Source organism: Pelecanus crispus, chromosome 5, assembly GCF_030463565.1.
Source record: "Pelecanus crispus isolate bPelCri1 chromosome 5, bPelCri1.pri, whole genome shotgun sequence".
Lineage (NCBI taxonomy): Eukaryota > Metazoa > Chordata > Aves > Pelecaniformes > Pelecanidae > Pelecanus > Pelecanus crispus.
In genome coordinates, this window is record NC_134647.1 from 58,855,676 (window position 1) to 58,874,107 (window position 18,432).

The 18,432-nt window shown below is 38.1% G+C and overlaps 1 protein-coding gene across 1 annotated transcript in view; it reads left to right on the top strand.

The window, feature by feature from the left end:
• The window catches only part of PTPRC (protein tyrosine phosphatase receptor type C), a 68,907-nt gene extending 53,026 nt beyond the window's left edge, over positions 1-15,881 (top strand). The window contains exons 16-33 of the mRNA XM_075710685.1: positions 299-407; positions 1,628-1,659; positions 2,846-2,961; positions 3,508-3,598; positions 3,694-3,770; positions 4,000-4,036; positions 5,039-5,136; positions 6,090-6,215; positions 8,114-8,271; positions 8,754-8,889; positions 9,569-9,718; positions 10,159-10,249; positions 10,609-10,742; positions 11,763-11,897; positions 12,223-12,345; positions 12,764-12,942; positions 13,628-13,763; positions 14,556-15,881. Of these exons, the coding sequence (XP_075566800.1) occupies positions 299-407; positions 1,628-1,659; positions 2,846-2,961; positions 3,508-3,598; positions 3,694-3,770; positions 4,000-4,036; positions 5,039-5,136; positions 6,090-6,215; positions 8,114-8,271; positions 8,754-8,889; positions 9,569-9,718; positions 10,159-10,249; positions 10,609-10,742; positions 11,763-11,897; positions 12,223-12,345; positions 12,764-12,942; positions 13,628-13,763; positions 14,556-14,828 (2,201 nt within the window). The 3' untranslated portion in view covers positions 14,829-15,881. The remainder of the gene's footprint in view (positions 1-298; positions 408-1,627; positions 1,660-2,845; positions 2,962-3,507; positions 3,599-3,693; positions 3,771-3,999; positions 4,037-5,038; positions 5,137-6,089; positions 6,216-8,113; positions 8,272-8,753; positions 8,890-9,568; positions 9,719-10,158; positions 10,250-10,608; positions 10,743-11,762; positions 11,898-12,222; positions 12,346-12,763; positions 12,943-13,627; positions 13,764-14,555) is intronic.
• The last annotated feature ends 2,551 nt before the right edge of the window (positions 15,882-18,432 follow it).

Below are 18,432 nucleotides of genomic sequence, written 5' to 3' on the forward strand. Positions count from 1 at the left end.
TGAACCAGTGAGTGAGTTGTAGCATTTTGACAGGTGGACATGGAGAGTTTAAGTGAAAGTTTTCTTAATAAGGAAATAAAATTCCCTCCTTTTCTGTGAGCTTTTTGGCACTTTGGAATAACAAACTTAAACAAAACACTTAAAAATAATTGTTTAGTTCTTTTCACAAAAAAATCAATGAGCCCTGGTTCTAGGAAGTATACAGATTAGGAAAAAAAAAAGGAAAAAAAAAGTAATTTTTAAATGCCATTCATTATGTATTCAATAAATAATAAATGTATTCTTTTTCTGTTGCTAGATAATTCTAAAGCCCTGATTATATTCTTGGCATTCTTGATTGTTGTGACATCAATTGCTTTGTTACTGGTTCTGTACAAAATCTATGTTCTTCACAAAAAAAAGCTTAGGTAAGCTTCATGTTTCTCTCCCTCTCCTATATAAAGGGGGGGGCCGGGGGGCTTTATGTTTTTCCACAAGATGTCCCAATGGGTAGTGCAAAAATGTTGCAAGTTTGATATTTCATTAATACTGGGAAAAGACATCCTTTTACCTTTTAATCCTTTCAAAAGAAACTCAGGTTTGGTGGTTTGTCTGGCAATGCAAATACAATGAAATAGATTTAAAACCTCTCTGCTACACTCTTTCTCAGGGCACAGAAGAAATGACCTGCTAGAACAAAATGTTTTGTCACTAGTTTAATGAAAAAATATTCACAAATATCTGGAAAACCTTGCCTTCATGATTTAAGTTAAAAGAAAATAATACACACTTTCTTGGAACTCTTTCAAATGCTTATTCACGCAAAGCACTATCTCAGGGAGGCTTTGTTTATTCTAGTCACCTCTAGGGGACTTGGCAGTTCTGTAGGACAGCAGATAGCAATAGAAGAATAGTCATTGCCTTCCCTGACAACTGTTCCAGAGCCCTGGAAAGACAGGCTGACTGCTGCTGTTGCTGTGAAGGGAGGTGGTGCAATGCGTGAGGGGGCATTTGCTGCCGGTAGAGACGGAGGAGTTAGGGCAATTTCTTTGTAAACCTCTCAGCCCTCTGGCAATAGCAGACCTTGGGGACTCATCTCTTCCAGCCCCTTTCCCCCCTCTGCTCTTCCCCTTACTGGGACAGGGAGCTGCTCTTGATTAGATGCAAACTTTTATGCTTAGGGAAGCAAAACTAATTCTTGCTTGTACAGCTCCAGAGAGTCTGGCTTGTTCTTGGCCACTTGGCATTTAAATTTAATTTGATTATATTTTATGTATGTGTTAGTTTTTTGTCACTTATTTAGCAAGAGAAACAAAGGTGGTGTGAGCAGTCACTCAGTGAGGAAGTTAAAGACATGTGTGCTGCAGGTGATATGGACAAAATTATGCAAGCAGTAAAGCTGTTCGATGTGGTTCCCTTGTTTCTCCCACCCAATAGTGCTCAGAGTAGGAAGACAAGGATCCCAACCACCTCTGCATAGAGCCTGTAAGTCGTAGTTGTAGCACTCTTGTTTCACAGAGAGCTTGTAATGCGGTCGGTGGGTTATGAACACTCTTGGCAATCACATATAAAACTGCTTTTATTTAAGTGATTATCATATATATGTCTTAGTAGTCAAAGCTTTTACAGATGCTTTTGCTTCTTACAGCAATTCTTCTGAAGGTGTGAACCTTGTTGCAGGTGAGTATGTTTACATATTTAGCAAGTGGAAATAAAATTAGTCACATGTCTTGCTGCCACCTTTGGATTGTTTACATTCTAAGTTGTATGCATAGATTACAGATACCAACATGATACACCTCATTTGGAGAAAAAAAAATACTTCAGTAAATGCATAGCAGAATTATTTACACTTAAATGAACTGAAAGTTTATCAGTGTTTGAAAAACCCTTATTTATTATTTAATTAAAACCCCAATTTTATTATCCCAGACAATGGTTGGAAATGTTTAACCCTGAGAGTAAGTCCAGAATCAAATACAGCTTCAACCAGAATTTCCCTTTCCTGTGCACCTTTTTCAAAGCATGAATTTAAACATAAGCCAGTCATTCTTTCCTGCAAATTTTTGAAGCCTTTCAAATCCCAAAGACTGAAACTGAACACTAGGTGCAACTTTTTGCACAAGATTTCAAAGCCTGTCAGGAAAGACAGAATCAGTCAATACCAGGAAGCTGCAAGGAAAAAAAAAATTGATGACATTCAAGCCCACAGAAATTAACTACATTAAATGTGAAGTAATACTTCACATTTGTTTATATTCAAATCCATTTGCTTAGACACATGGTTGTTAAAAAAAAAAAATCTTTTCAATGTTAATGAAAAATGAATAAATGTCTAGTTAGACATGTTAAAATGTGTTCAATCATTATCATTAAAGATGGTATTACAAATTACTGCAATTCAGAGAGTAAGCTGGAGAAAATTTGGAAAAGTAGGCAATACATATTGTTACATATGTAGGTTGTTTGCACAGTAATTCATTTTGCCACTGATGATAAATGGTCAGAATTGAAGTAGAGAGCAAGGCCATGTAACTATTGTGGGTGTTGGGGCGGTTGCTGTGACCTGGATGTGACAATCACCACTTTGCATAAAAGCGCTGTTAATGCATTGTGGCTGTACGTGGCCTCCTCCTGAGGTGTCTCCAGTCAGGCAGCAGAGCTGAACAAGTTTTGCTGTTCCCAGGGCCTGTTTGCTTACAGCTAGCTCAAGCAACACAATTTTTTTGAAACATAAACATGCTTACTTAAAATAAAGAGGTTTGTCCTTTTGTTAATTCATCTGAGAAATCGAGACTCATGTTTACTGAAATGTAATTTACATTTTCAAAGTCAGTAACGATAAATGTTCAACGTATTTACACAGTTAAAGATGATGACAGGCAACTTCTGAACATAGAGCCAATACCTTCAGAGCAATTGCTGGACATGTACAAGAGGAAGATTGCTGATGAGGGAAGACTTTTCTTGGATGAATTTCAGGTTTGTCATTGGCTCAAAATATACCACAGATTTGTAGCAAGGTAGTTGGAAGAATTCTGTTCAAGAGCATGTTTGAAGTATATGCACTGGTTATAAATAAATAAAAAAGTAAGAACCTAGAAAAATGAGTGAATTCTTATCTAAGGTCAAATAGGCTTCAGTTAATTTTGCTACCAAGCTCTCCTCAGTATAAGGTGGTGGTACTTTTTTTTCCCCTGAAGGTGTTTTTCAGAAAAAGTGTAAAATACACAGTCTAAATACTTCTCATTCTGAAGTACCTTTTAATGCTTATTTTTAATACTCTCTCTTACTGCATAGCCATGGGGATATAAATAATATAAAATTGTGGTGATATATGTTATTTATATTAAGGGAAAAGAAATTTGTTTATTTTAGATGTAAGAAATATATGAAGTAGTATCATATGAAACAGAATGTTATCTTCCAGACTCAGTAGTACCAAATTTCTTCCATATGCATTTGACTGAAAATAGAAGCTATTTTAAACATATGCTTACCTAATAAAAGAAACATTGTATTTTACAGAGTATTCCTAGAGTTTTCACTAAATTTTCAATAAAGGAGGCCAAAAAAAGCCATAATCAGAACAAAAACCGTTACATTGATATCCTTCCATGTGAGTATTTGTTACATTTTTACATGTTATATAAATATTTGGTTTCTCAGTGCCTTGAGATAATAGAATTATTTTGTTTTAAATCATTTAAACAGATGATCATAACCGTGTTGAGCTCTCAGAGATCCCAGGAGACCCAGGATCAGACTATATCAATGCAAGTTATATTGATGTGAGTGACTTCTACTTAAAAAAAGTCTTAGGCACTATTGAAGAAATCCTGTAGTCTGTACATTTCATGCATCAAACACCTTTGAGGATTTCCATTTGACTTCTTTCCATTTTTGTAATGTATTAGGTATTATTGGACTGTTGCATACTGAATTTATTTTTAAAGTTGCAAATCTTTTAAATTGTTCATGCTTCCTTTCTAAAAGTTGATAACATTGTACTTTTTCTAGGGCTTCAAAGAACCGAGAAAATACATTGCTGCACAAGGTAATTTTTAACCTTTAAAAGAATATGCTTTCTTTATTCACCCATTTTTTGATAGAGAGTAGTAAAAAAGTATTACTAAATTTAAAGAAAAATTGAAAATCTGACATTTTCAAATTTAATATGAAAAAGTTGCCAACGCGTTTTTGCTTAGGGAATTTTGTGAAGTTGAATAAATGGTACTTTGTCCTGGTTTTGGCTGGGATAGAGTTAATTTTCTTCCTAGTAGCTGGCATAGTGCTGTGGTTTGGATTTAGGATGAGAAGAATGCTGATAACACACTGGTGTTTCAGTTGTTGCTGAGTACTCCTTATGCTAGTCAAAGACACTTCAGCTTCCCATGCTCTGCCAGGTGCACAAGAAACTGGGAGGGGGCACAGCCAGAATAGTTGATCCAAACTGACCAAAGGGCTATTCCATACCATATGACGTCATGCTCAGTATATAAGCTGGGGGGAGTTGCCTGGGGAGCAGCGATCGCTGCTCGGGAACTGTCTGGGTATCGGTCAGCGGGTGGTGAGCAATTGCATTGTGCATCACTTGCTTGGTATATTGTTATTACTATTATTATTATATTGTTTTATTTTATTTTTTTTTATTTCAATTATTAAAGTGTTCTTATCTCACCCCAGGAGCGTTTCTCACTCTTATTCCTCCAATTCTCTCCCCCATCCCACTGGGGCAGGGGGAGTGAGTGAGCAGCTGCGTGGTGCTCAGCTGCTGGCTGGGGCTAAACCACTACATACTTCAAAGGCAGATTTCTCATGATGTATAATTTTACACCAAAAGTTTTCAGATTTCACAGTTGTGCACTAAAGATATATATGAGACTTTTAAAATGTTGTAGCCTAATGGCAGCAGTCATAATGAAATCAAGTGTGTGGCTGTTATTTGCGTGATCTCTGGTTAGCTTTTCAGACTGCATGGCTAAGCATGTCAAGAAGGCAAGTGTTTTTTTATGTAGGTGCACTCTTTGAAAAACTCCTTTAAAATATCTCCTGCTAGGTCCCAAGGATGAAACCACGGATGATTTCTGGAGAATGATCTGGGAACAGAAGGCAACAATTATTGTCATGGTGACTCGCTGTGAGGAAGGAAAAAGGGTGAGAAATATCCATCCATCCATCCATCCATCTTTCCATCTTTCTTCTGTCTGAAAACAGAAAGGGTTGCTCTGCTGTGGTGAATTATATTTTCTTCTTAGTACTTTGTTTTCATTGTTTGCTGTTTTCTCATTGTGGCAGAACCTATGTTGGAAAGCATGCCAAAACAGTGTTGCCTTATGGAATTACCAGTCTTATCAGAAAATGTCACTTTAGTCATAGCTGTAAGTAGCAGAGGGTGCGCTTCCAAATTACAGCTAATAAATCCAGAAAAGGGCTCAAGGTAGAACTCTAGCTCCTCACAGACCTGTCATAAAAGGTATAGCTTGTATTTTTCTCCTGTCTATTATCTTCTGATATCCTGGCAATGCCCTCAGTAAATCCTGGACAGAATATTTTTTTATCTGTCGTCTTTGCCCTTCCTTTAACTGGAAGGTTGGGTGGTTCTGGCTTGCTTTTGTTTCTTATTCCATCAACAGCAGGAAGAAGGGGAACTGCTGTTTTAATTGCATTTGAAGACGAAAAGGTTGGCAGCATGCAGATCTACAGCATCCTCAAGTTGATGTTATAGGCAGGCAGGAGCAACACCCCTCACTGAAGACTGAAAAAGAAACCATAGAAGTAGCTGCAAACTTTTCTACCGCCTTCAGGCAACAGCAACAGTAGTTGTTCACTTTTTCAACTACTGTACAGGATTTTTTTCCCCACTTTGTGTTCCAAGTTAAATTCCATGGGCATAGACTTCAGGTCAGAGACCTGAATTGTTGGATATTTGGAATTATTTAAGACTGACATCCTAAGCAGTGGCAGCCTTTTCAGGAGAGGACAAGACCTGTGACAAGTTGGGAAAATCTATACTGAGTTGCCATGTATTTTAAATGAGACTTTCTTCTAGCTCTCAGTTCTCTGCCACTTTGCTGTTGTGCTGCTCACCTAACTTCATATCTTTGTAGAACAAATGTGCCCAGTACTGGCCATCAATGGAGAATGGCTCTGCAACATATGGGGACATCATTGTGAAGATAAATGAAAGTAAAACGTGTCCAGACTATGTCATTCAGAAACTACACATCACAAACGTAAGTTGATTCAAAAGTGTAAGACTGATGGAATTGGAGTGTCTATTTGGAGTCTGTAGGTATGGATGAGAGATGCTTTTAAGAGGAGAAGTCAGCTATCAATGGAAGATGCTCTGCTGTTTTTCCCTAAGCAACATACAGTTAAAGACAAAACTTCTTAGATGTAGGTGTCATTCCTTACAAGAAATATGAGTTAGACATACATTTCCCAACATAAAAATTTATTTTGCTTAGTACTCTGCAATCTACATTTAAAGGAAACTGTTAATATACTGTTAAGTACAGAAAACTTAACACACTGATTTCCTCAAATATTTAGCTTGTTCTTTAACACAGAAATTTTACTGGTTAATGTGTCTCTCAGCATAACCTTCTGCAAGTAAAATCAATGTGATTCACAGAGCACCATTATCTACCCTCGTGATAATTGTACAGTGGGACAATTACAAATTCTGGTAATCTCAAGTGGATTTATAAACATAAGTGTTTTCAAATTACCATTTGACTACGTGTAGAATCATTAAGGCTGGTTAATTGCTGTCTTTTATACATGTGAAATCACATTAGTTGCTCTGTGTGTAACTGAGAACAAAATTTGCTATCTAACGCTGAATGCTTTTCTCGGGCCCCTTGTGAAAATATTTCAGTGAGGATAAATGGCATGTAAGTCATAGCTTAAAGCATTAAGACTCAAAGAGTAAATCTGCTGACAGATCTTCAGCAAAATAGTCAAGCAACAGACTCCACCCATCTTGATCCATGATTACAGCTGGAAATTCCTATTCTGCTGTCTCATGTTGCATTAAAATTGACTCAGGAAGTGGTCTGATTAGAAGAAAGTTGTAACTTAGTGTGAAGACAGTGAGAATATCAGGATGTTAAGAATTAACTATTAACAAAGACGTTTCTCTGTGACTAGAACAGTCTGACATTAGAAATGAGAGATTGCTGTAGGCTGAGGACTGATATTTTTAGAGCTGTCTGCTCTCTGTTCAGCTGACATCATATTAATACAGATAAAAGTGATATGGGTTGTGAAATTTAAGAGTGGTCCCTGGTAAGAAAGTGGAGACTTCTGCAGTTCTGGTGGAATAGTGATGTATAATTACCGAAACAATGGCAAATAACTGCATGAATAACTGTGCCACAACTGGATAATTCAAGTTTGAGTAAGAATTTGGGGGTTAATTACTGGAGAAAACCCATATAGGCATGCTAAATCTTGGCCCATAAAAGAATTTCACTGAGATGTCTTTCTCTTTTTTTTTTTTTTTTATAATCATGGTTATCAAAATGTGTGTCCGCTCTTTTAATCTAGCAGCACCATATGAAAGTAGGACTCAAAAGTTGACATGCTTTAATCTTTAATGAAATGACTTAAGAAAGTCAGTCTCATTGAAAATCATAGGTTTTCTTGCATCTACTTCTAAATGGTAGAAGTCTGAGTGAGTTACAGTTTAAATTTCTTTTTTTTGTACCCTTAGCAGGCTAATCCTAGGAGATATAAGAGAATTACCAACCTGTACCCCTTGAAGTAAGCAGAGCTATACCCTGGCCAAGTTGTTTATGAATAGAGTGGGGAGACAGACTCTGGATCATAGGCTAACCTGAGAAAAAAGTATTTTTACCAACACTGATCCTCCTGCTTTTCCTCTGTTGGAGTCATTGCGTATTCCTGATTCATGGATATTTTTTAATTAAAATTGAATATGAAAAATGTCATAACCTGAGAGACCATTTGGATTACAACATTACAGCACTCTTGAAATTTGTGTTTCAATATTTGATTACCATTGCCCTTATTTTTCTTTTGCTTTGTATATCTGCACTTGATTTTGGCTTTGTTTGTGTGTGTGTGTATATATATATTAAAAAACCCCACACTTCACTTTGTCTAGGGAAAAGAACGGACAGCTGGAAGAGATGTCACTCATATTCAGTTCACAAGCTGGCCAGACCATGGAGTCCCTGAGGATCCGCATCTCCTTCTCAAACTCCGACGCAGAGTTAATGCTCTCAGCAACTTTTTTAGTGGCCCAATAGTGGTTCATTGCAGGTAAATATATATTATTTTTTAAAAATTATATTAATGTTAAATGAACATGAAGTGAAGCTATTCAGAAAAGGGAGCTGGCAAAGGTATCTGGCTGATCCCAAGTTTTGTGACTTGATTACTTGAGAGTGAAGCAGCCAAAGATGCATAAAAAGGCCTGTTTTCTGAAGGATATTCAGGTTGCTAAAATGTGAGGATACATACACTTTTGGACTCTTGGAAAGCAGCCAGATAAATGTTGGGCTACTTTGGCTATAAGCACCACGTTTGGCAATTTTGGCCTTACTTTCATTAAGAGATATTTAAAATACAAACTCATCATTGTTTGTGTTGCCAATTAATTTACAGCAAGAACTTTTTTCAATTGCTTCGTATCCCTTTGTTACACCTTTTCACTATTGCTCTGTCACTGACTGCTCCCCTCTTAGAGTGGGACTGGGAGATGCCATTCCCTCTTGATAACCAAATCCCTTTGTGCTTTGCAGTGCCGGTGTTGGGCGCACTGGGACATATATAGGAATTGATGCCATGCTGGAGGGGCTGGATGCAGAAGGCAGAGTGGATGTTTATGGCTATGTTGTGAAGCTGCGTCGGCAGCGGTGCCTCATGGTTCAAGTAGAGGTATCTTGCTAAGACTCCTGTCACTTAGAACTCTCCTTTGCCAGGGCTTCATCAGTATTTCTCCGAAGTGCACTGCTCAGTCTTGGGTACTGCTACAGTTCAGCTGAAGTTGTTCATAGAAAATATAGCTCTGAAAAATATTTAGAGAGAGAAAAACTTAGAACACAGTTTTTCAGTTTTAGAAACTTCAACTTTTTAAGTTTAGGCTTATAAAAAAAAGAAGCCAAGAACATTTTAGATTTGATAATCCAGCTTTTGGCATACAATACACAAATGCAAAATTGAGCTTGCGTAGTCAAACATAATTTTCTAGAAACTGTCTGTCTAGGTGGGATTTTTGGTTGAGTTGAGAGTACAACAAAAGTTACAGACTGATGCAATACATGTTTTTAACTTACCTAAGCGTTCTGCAGATCTTTCAAATCTCAGTTGCATTTTTCTTGAATGACATTACATTTATTTGCAGAACACTTCTCATCCAACACACTAAATGTGCTCCAAAATGTCTAATTTGGAAGCCACTCTGATTTTTAATACTTGTATTTAATGCCTATTTAATGTTAATGCTTAATATTATTCATCATGGGAGTAATAGTTTCTTATGGTTTTAAAAAGTGTCTGTTTTTTTTTTTACTCTTTAATAACTTCATTTTTAAACCCTTCAAATGGGAAACACCAGTCGCAGTACATCCTTATCCATCAAGCGCTAGTGGAATACAATCAGTATGGAGAAACAGAGGTCAGTCTCTCAGAACTGCATTCCTATCTTAACAATCTGAAAAGAAAAGATCCTCCGAGTGATCCTTCTCTGCTGGAGGCAGAGTTTCAGGTAAATAAGCATTGCATTCTAGGGCTCTTACCTCCCACTCGCATTAGTAAGTGCCTTGCACAACAGTCATGAGATAGAGATACCACACCTAGTAGATCACTTCTGTGATATTTTATTTCTCCAGCACAAAACTGGTTTCTTTACCTTCATGAAAAAAGCTGTAAATTAATGAAATTTTAATCCAGCTTTTGATACTAATATTTTTAACAAAGGTGGGGAGCATAGAACGATTACTTGTGTCTATGTGCATGATTTCCTGTGCCATTGTACATGGTATAGCAGGCATTTTTAAACTATAGTCCAGATGTGACCAAAGTTTAAAGAATTAAAGTAGGAAGTGAGACACTGGGAGATGAAGACTGGGTGTGGGTGTCCAGAGGGGACAATGACCCCAGGAACCATTTCAGTCAAACATAATACCAAACATCCTCTTTCTTTAGAGATTACCCTCCTATAAGGGGTGGCGGACACAGAACACTGGGAATCGTGAGGAAAATAAAAGCAAAAATAGGAACGCCAGCATAATTCCATGTAAGTATTTTCCAAGAACCTTCCCTTATTTTATCTGTTATCTTCTGTAAGAAAACCTACTAAATTTTGAAAAAAATGAGGGCAGTAAATTATCTTACTGAGATGTATTTGATTAATTTTTTCAACACTGTAAAATTAGAAACTTCTTATAGTGTTTTAAAAAGCAAGAGATGAGTTTTTAAAAATGCAAATTATTGGGAGCGTTTATTTCAAATAAAGTTGCCTTTGTTCTGCAGCCTGTTGTGAAAGGACTGGCCTTTTTCTACCTATTTTCCACCCTGCACATGTGGGGACAGCCCCCCTCTAATGCTATACCTGAGCAACAGTGTGGTGTGACAGTGACACTTTGTCTCATGCAGATGACTTTAACCGAGTGCCAATCAGGCACGAAGAAGAATGCAGTAAGGAGGGTGAACGTGATTCAGATGATTCCTCAGATGAGGACAGTGACCGTGAGGAATCAAGCAGATACATCAATGCTTCCTTCATAACTGTATGTATTTAGAGGATCCACTATAAGAATTTCACAAGCTTTCAGCTAAAGCTACATTCTAGCTTGAGCTCTTATTGGCTTCACAAATAGACTAGGATTTACCTGAATAAGGGAGAAAGATCTGAGAGTCAATTGGCAAATCCATTTATAGTTTAAATCATCAAAATCTTCTACATTTTGCTGCAGTTAATAAGATGAATCTTTTCCCCTTACTTGGTCTTAGACTGTGCAATCTCAAATAGTGAGACTAAACATAGAAACACTTTTTTTTTGTGTGCGCGCGTGCGTGTGTGTGTGTTATGTTTAAAACCACTAGCTTTCAGACTGGCCTCATGATAAAATGTATTTCTCTTAGTGGGCATCTGCCTATGTACAAGTTGATCCATACTAATATTTTCCCTGTTAGTGAAATGTGAGTATAGTTATGCATATATACAAAACCGTACTAGTGAAAACTGGGGCCATCAGTTTTTTGGTATCATATATACCTCCAAAAGAAGGAGAGCATTTATCAGTCACTGGTGAAGGAACTGATTTTGACGGAATTACTAACTAAATTTGATTTATCTGAATCCTTTAAAATGCTGCACAGTTAGGATATCTATTCAGAGGAAATGTATTTTTACTTTTGGGTAGCTCAGTGTGAACTGACTGGTGCACCAACTTTGTGTGGTATAAACTCAATTTCTTAGTGGTCAAATTAAACAGCTGTGTGGTTTTAGCCCTTAAAAATATGCTTTGCAGAAAGTGGCAGGGTGAGTTCTCACCTGCTGCAGCGTGAGTATACCTTGTTGTCAATTTAGAAGTGACACTGTTGTTAGGAGGATTGAGTTTAATGTCATTTGGCTTGTAGAATTACTGTAAGACCATTGCCCACTGTGACAGGCATATTTTCCCTATAAACAAAAGGGTTCATTAGTTTATTTCACTGGGTATTCTTTAAATGACAATGAGTTCTGTTGCTTGACAATCACATTTCAAATGAATTTAAGAAAAAAATATGAAAACTTTCCTTTATAGGGTTACTGGGGTCCGAAAGCCATGATTGCAACCCAAGGACCACTGCAGGAAACTATTTCTGACTTCTGGCAAATGGTCTTCCAAAGAAAAGTCAAAGTCATTGTTATGCTGACAGAACTGAAAGAAGGAGATCAGGTGAGGGCATCGTCTTCACACTGACATATTAAGGGTCCTCTATATGCAAAGAAAACACTGCACGGCACTCTCTCATTCCCTTTCTCCAGTTAAGCGTGTTTCATAGGATGAGGAATTTGGATTTCCAGTGTAATTTGTTCTATTATTTACCTTCTTAATTTACTTTCTGATGAATTTTTGAGGGGAAGAGTGTATGATGCTATGTTTTAAAATGCAATGACACTGCTACTACTTTAAAGTTAATACATTATGTAACTGCACGTGGAAGATAAAATGAAAGGAGGTTTGAATGGTAAGCACTGACTTGTACTTTTGTCCATTTTAGGAACTCTGTGCACAGTACTGGGGAGAAGGGAAACAAACATATGATGGCATAGAGGTTCAAATGACAGATGTTAACTGTTGCCCTAGCTATACCATACGTGCATTTGACGTTACACATCTGAAGGTAAAAGTTTCTTTGCAAATTCCCAAAGGAAGTTTTAAATTTGTTTCCCTGTTATAAACTTAGCCTAAAGAAAGAGAAGGGACAGTTCCCACTGCACTTACCTACTGCTCTAAGAAATGGAAATATTTTTCTCTTCCAGACCAGCAGCCAATCATGATAAATGCTATAAAATAGCTCAAATTTCCCATTTAGTGAATTGCTGAGATGGTGGTAGTGGAGTCTTAGGAGGTCGGCTGTCTTTTGTACTTTGAGCAAAGCTTGGATATCTACCTACCTCATATTCATGAGGTAGAACTCACATCACCATGCAGTTCCTCAGGAATATAATTTTTCTTTTGTAAATCAGCTGCAATACGCGTACTATGCGAATCTTTATTTTAACCTGAACATTGACTCCGTCTCCACTGCTGTTTTTCAGACGAAAGAAACACAGAAGGTGTATCAGTATCAGTATCACAAGTGGAGTGGCTTGGATGTTCCGGAAAACCCCAAAGATTTAGTCAGCATGATTCTCAAGCTTAAACAAAAAGTCCCAGCCAGACCAGTCACTGAGGACAACAGGAGTAATCGCAGTGTCCCGCTCGTCGTCCACTGCCGGTGGGTCTGAATTCAGCATATAGCTTAACCTAGTTCTAAGTTCTGGATATACGTAGGAACCACAATTTTGGGATGCCTACCTTTTCCCACAAGCCTTTCCCTGTGTCTGGAGACTCAGCTCTCCCTAGAAGATTCATTGAATTGCTCAGGCTTGACCTTTTTGATTGTAGTGCTGAAAAGTGAGCACACTTCGGCAAAAGCATGGGCATGGAGTAGGTGGTTAGAGCTAGCTGCTCTTGGCTGGTATACATATTTTGAGGTGAAATGCTAGGTCAGAGTGCTCTTGCAGCATACTACTGATGAGGATCAAGCAGAGCTTTTAGGTTCATCTTTCACTCCAGTACATAAGCCCATTTTTTAGGACCGTTTCCAGGAATAGCCTTGCACACCATCTAAAACAGAGGGTAATACTGGTAATACTGCTAACAGTTGTTGAGACTGTAAGTCTGAAGCTTCTAATTTGTCTTGTACCCCTTAAGGGGCCACATGAGATCCAGGTAGCCTCTAGATAAACTGTCTTGTGTGTGTCCTACAGATATTCTTAATTGTAACAATTTCAGTCCAGTAGAAGATGTTTCGGAAATGTAATTCATTCTGTAGTCTTTGAAATAAATCTAATATTTAGTCAGAGGACTTGCTGATTTTACATTTTAAATTTACATGTATATTTTACATCATCTTCTAGTGACGGATCACAGCAGACTGGTGTATTTTGTGCTTTAATGACCCTCTTGGAAAGTGCAGAAATAGAAGAAGTAATAGATGTTTTCCAAGTAGTAAAAGGTCTTCGTCGCACCAGGCTGGGAGTGGTCTCCACCTTTGTAAGTAAATCTTATGAATTACCAGAAAAAATTATGAGAGTACTTATCAGGGTCATGAATACCCTCGTAACCTTATGCATCATTTCTGCATAGGGAGCACTAATTCTAATCAGGACATTCACAGCCACTCACCACTACTCGGGAATTGGCCGTTACTGATAAGAATGAAGGAGTCTGTGAGATGTCCAGAGCTGCAATTCTGTAACACCTTTGTGGAAGGGTGCATATTATAAAATTACAAATTGCATAAATTGATGTTTCTGCAGTTGCTTCGAGGATGTACATGCACAGTGTCCCTTAACTTCTGCAGAGTTGGGAGGCTAACTCCATTTCACAGGCTAGCAGCCATCGACTTGTTTTGTTTAAATCATTCCAGAGGAATTGTGTCTTCGTGGCATACACTGTGCATTTACTAACAAACCAGACCTAGGTGTCATTGATATGGGGCAGGTTATTAGATAACTTTCCTAGACTCCTTAAAATCCGTGTTGTTTACAACTTAGGTACTCTAAAAACATATTTTTGGGATTTTGTGAGCCAAGAGGGTACTGAGTGACTCAACTTGGAACGTCTGATGCAGGCAGTTACAGAGACATTACATAAACATGAAAACAGAATAAACCATAGAAGCTATACTCTGTATGCCAAAAACTGTAGAATCTGCTTCATATGCAGTCTTGCGTGTTCAACTACATGTTACATTTCTAAAATTTAAGAAAACAGAGAAAATATGGGTTTATTGTTGGGCTCTGAGCATTCCATTCATACTAACTTCTTCTCTTTATATTTAAGGAACATTACCAATTTCTGTATGACACCATTGCTAGTACCTACCCTGCACAGAATGGACAGATAAAGAAGAACAGCCAGCAGGAAGATAAAGTTGAATTTTGCAGTGAAGTAGAAAAAACAGATCAGGAGACTGATTTGATCACTATTGATCTTACCCCAACAACGCCAGAGGAAAATGAGTTTTCTGATGTATGTGATGGTTCTAAGGCTGCAGATAGCACTAAGGGAACAGAAAGCTCTACAAATGGCCCCACAACTCCAGTTCTAACTTAGAGGCTATACTAAAAAAAAGTGCTTTTTCATATGCAAAAACTTCTAAACAAAATAAGAAGTATAAGATTTCTTCCTCTTCCCACTTTTTTTTGGAAAACATTTACTGTTATATTGGTTTTTCAAAGGTACAAATTTAAAGGAATACTTGAAGCTCACAGAGAGTGACAAAGAACTGTGAAAGTTTAATCTTTGTGTAGATTTACATTCCGTACTTCTTCAGAAACCTTTTCACTATTTTTATACTTTTAAAAATTTGTGCAGCATAATACTATGCTGAGCTGTGGGAACAAAATTTTTTGACTTCTGTAACAAGGAGAAAAGCACCTCAGAACAACAAGATTAGTGTGTTGCAAAAACAGGTCTGTCTTCAATCCTACTAGCAAGTAACTTAACCTAATTGGTAAGAATATTTTCCAGCATTTCAGGAGTGCTGACCAAGCACTGCTTTAACAATACTCTGTGGAACTTGTGGGACTTTGCCAAACAGTTTTAAGAGCTTATCATTTGCATCATGTGGCAATTCCAAGGAATTCAGACTTACGGAGAATCTGTAAGTCCTCCCATATCAATGTGGAATAGAAATTTTTGCATTTTTCTAACTTGCCTCAAGGTGTCCTTGTTGCTCCACATATATTAATCTGAGATTTCAATGTTAGACTCAAAGAAGAGTATGGAGCTTGGCATTTGAATGATTGCAACGATTCTGATAGAAAACACATTCTGTTTACTCTTAGAGCTTAAAATACTGCGCGCTTGCACATCTATTTCTTATGCTTACTGTTATTTAAAGTGACTGCTTCCATGAATGCATCTGACTAGTTTTCAGAATTGGAAAATACTTAGATGCTTTTCCTCCAAACCTTGTAGATTTTAATTGTAGAGGATTTTTTTTTTTCATTACGAGGTTTTGTATGTTACAGATGTGATATTTTTACTGTTTTTTGCTGGATTTTAGGCTACCGGTTTTAGGACAAATAAAAAAGATAATTAATAGTTGACAAGGTGGAAATTATTTTGTTCTATTGGACTCTGCAAACTGATCATTTTCTTCTAAATGAGCAAAATCTTGTGCTATCCCATACATGGATAAAATTTACAAATTTCAGTAGGAAAACACACCATTTAAATCTTATAAAACTGTGTCTGATCCCAGGTAAGTGTCATGATTCTCTCATTACAAAGGAAGGAAACTTCATTTTTCTTTTGCTTGAAGTCATTAAAGGAGCAGTCACTTAACAGATTCAGTGGTCCTAGTGTATCACTGCAAATTCCTAATCTCTCTTTACAAAACATAATTGAAAATACTTAGAGAGCCGTGTAAACAACATGTACAGTCACACTTGGTTAAAACATTAATTTAATTTTTCTGTTACTCTAGATCAAATATTTAATTCACAATTATCAGCTCAGGCAAGCGCTTCCTGGCAGTCTTGCTTGAATAAGTTGCAGCAAAGGGTCACAGAGGCAGTGGGATTCCCCTTGACTCTCAGCTGAACTGCCTTTTCAGCTGAAGTTGTGCTAGGTGATAAACTAACACAGCTGAGGGGGGTCACCTTTGGAGAAAAAACTCAGACTAAATGTGAAGATAATCTAAAACAATTGTAGGTCCAAAGCCTGTTGGCTGTTTTTAAAGGAACATGTCAAAATTGCAAATTTCGCATCGCTTTGAAGATCAAAAGGATAAAGAGCCTTGGATGCAGATCAACTCAGCTCATTGGATGACAGAGAACAATTAATTTCTTTTTCTTCTTCTAAGATTTGGCCACTGTGAAGCCTCTCTAGCTTGTTCAGGTGGTAAAATAAAGAGGTCAGTGCAGCTACCTATTGTAAGAGTGTGGAGACAGAGACTAGTCACGCTTTTAGGAATAACTGCAAATGTTTCCCAAATCAAAAATTAGGCCCAAATTTTCATTTTTGTGTAAATCTGAGGGCGCTCATACACTTCAATTCCTTGAAAAAAGGTTCTGCAGCTTTTTAAGCTCCTGCAGAACCTGACCTGTAAAAATTCTGGAAGATTTTGTTTTGCTTAAATTGTTTTCTAGAATGATTTCCATGATCTTTTGACTGCACATTTGTAAAAAAATGCATGCCAGGTTAACACTTGATTTGTGCGTGCATTTTGAAAGAAAAGTCCTGAACTATGTTAAATTTTGCCTCATGCCTGTCTTCATTATTAGCCTAATCAGAGAAACAGAGCCTTACATTAAAACTGCCCTCACGTGCCTAGTGTAAACCACTTTTGGAGTAAGTAAGTTCCTTATAGTCACAAGGGGATAAATTGAGCCCTTGGCTTTTAAATATTTTCAAAATAAATAACACTTTGTACAATTAAATCTCATTAAATCCCAGTGTGACAATTGAGGGAGCCTGGTCTTAACACAGCTTAGAAGTTCTGATTGCTTCTACGAATTCTCTATGTATGTACCAGGGACGTTTTTTGCCTTCTCTATTGTCATTTGAATTTCAAAAATCCATGAGGTGGTGACACAGAGCTTGTAGAAGGAGGTCATTATGCTGGATGCTCCATAGTCACTTGGCTTATTCACCTGTAGGCTTAATTTTGTGTCTCCCAGGACCACAGTGATGCATATTACAGGTGAGGCATGAAGCCCAAGCTAATAAGCTCTGCTAGGAAACTATGCTGACTTTGTTAGGGCAAGAACAACATTGTAGCAGGCTGGAGACTTGGCATAGCCTAAAAGCTGAGAAACAAACATGCAGAGTAAGATGCAAAACGTTTATTTTCTCAAGTAGAGCTCAGCTGCACAAAGACCGCTAACCACTGCCTCAAGCTAGGAGTGAGCTGTTGTTTGAAAGTGTTTTGTAATCTGAAGTCCAGGATAGAAAATAACTAAGCAACACATCAGCTGGGAGAGGACTTTGAGCAACCAACAAGGGTGATCGAGGGCTTATGTGACCGAAGGACTGGATTTGTCCCACAACTTGCTGAGTTGAGGCTGATAGAAAGGTGGGTGTGGAGAAGTGACAGTGCCATGTTACTGGAATCCAGTGTGGGCAGATGGGGGGAGAGGAAGGATGCCAGGGTCTCCACAAGATTCCGCTTGGTCAGGTAACTGCAGTGGGGAATGAACTGTGTGCTTGCTTTTGTTTAGATTTTTGTATGTTTCTTGTGCTCTGTAATAAGGCAGTTATATTAAAATCTTTTTCAGAGACTGTACATTATGAATATCAGCCACATTGTGATTCTTGAGGTAAATGATGCACAACACAAAAAACGGCCAGTGCGCTGAGCCGTGGCAGTCGGGGATGCCGTTCCAGGAGATGACAAAAGCCCTGTTGCTTTCCCACACCCCAGCTTCCACTGCTGCATTTGGGCTCTCGCGGGTTACGCTTGTGCCTGCTCCTTTTCCCACCCGCGCACGCAGCCGGTGTCCATGAACTCACCCTCTCCACTTGTGAGCTGGCTGATGGGGAAGGGAGCACTTTCTTCCCCTTGCTCCAAACTGATCTACTGGGAAGGAGCTGGTGGCCGCATGCAGGGGCCCGAGGGGCTGGGCCAGGCCAGGAGGGTCCCCACCTGCCCCTGCACCACCTCTCACTACTACCCTTAGGACATCACCTGGAGGGGGGCAAAATTTGCCAG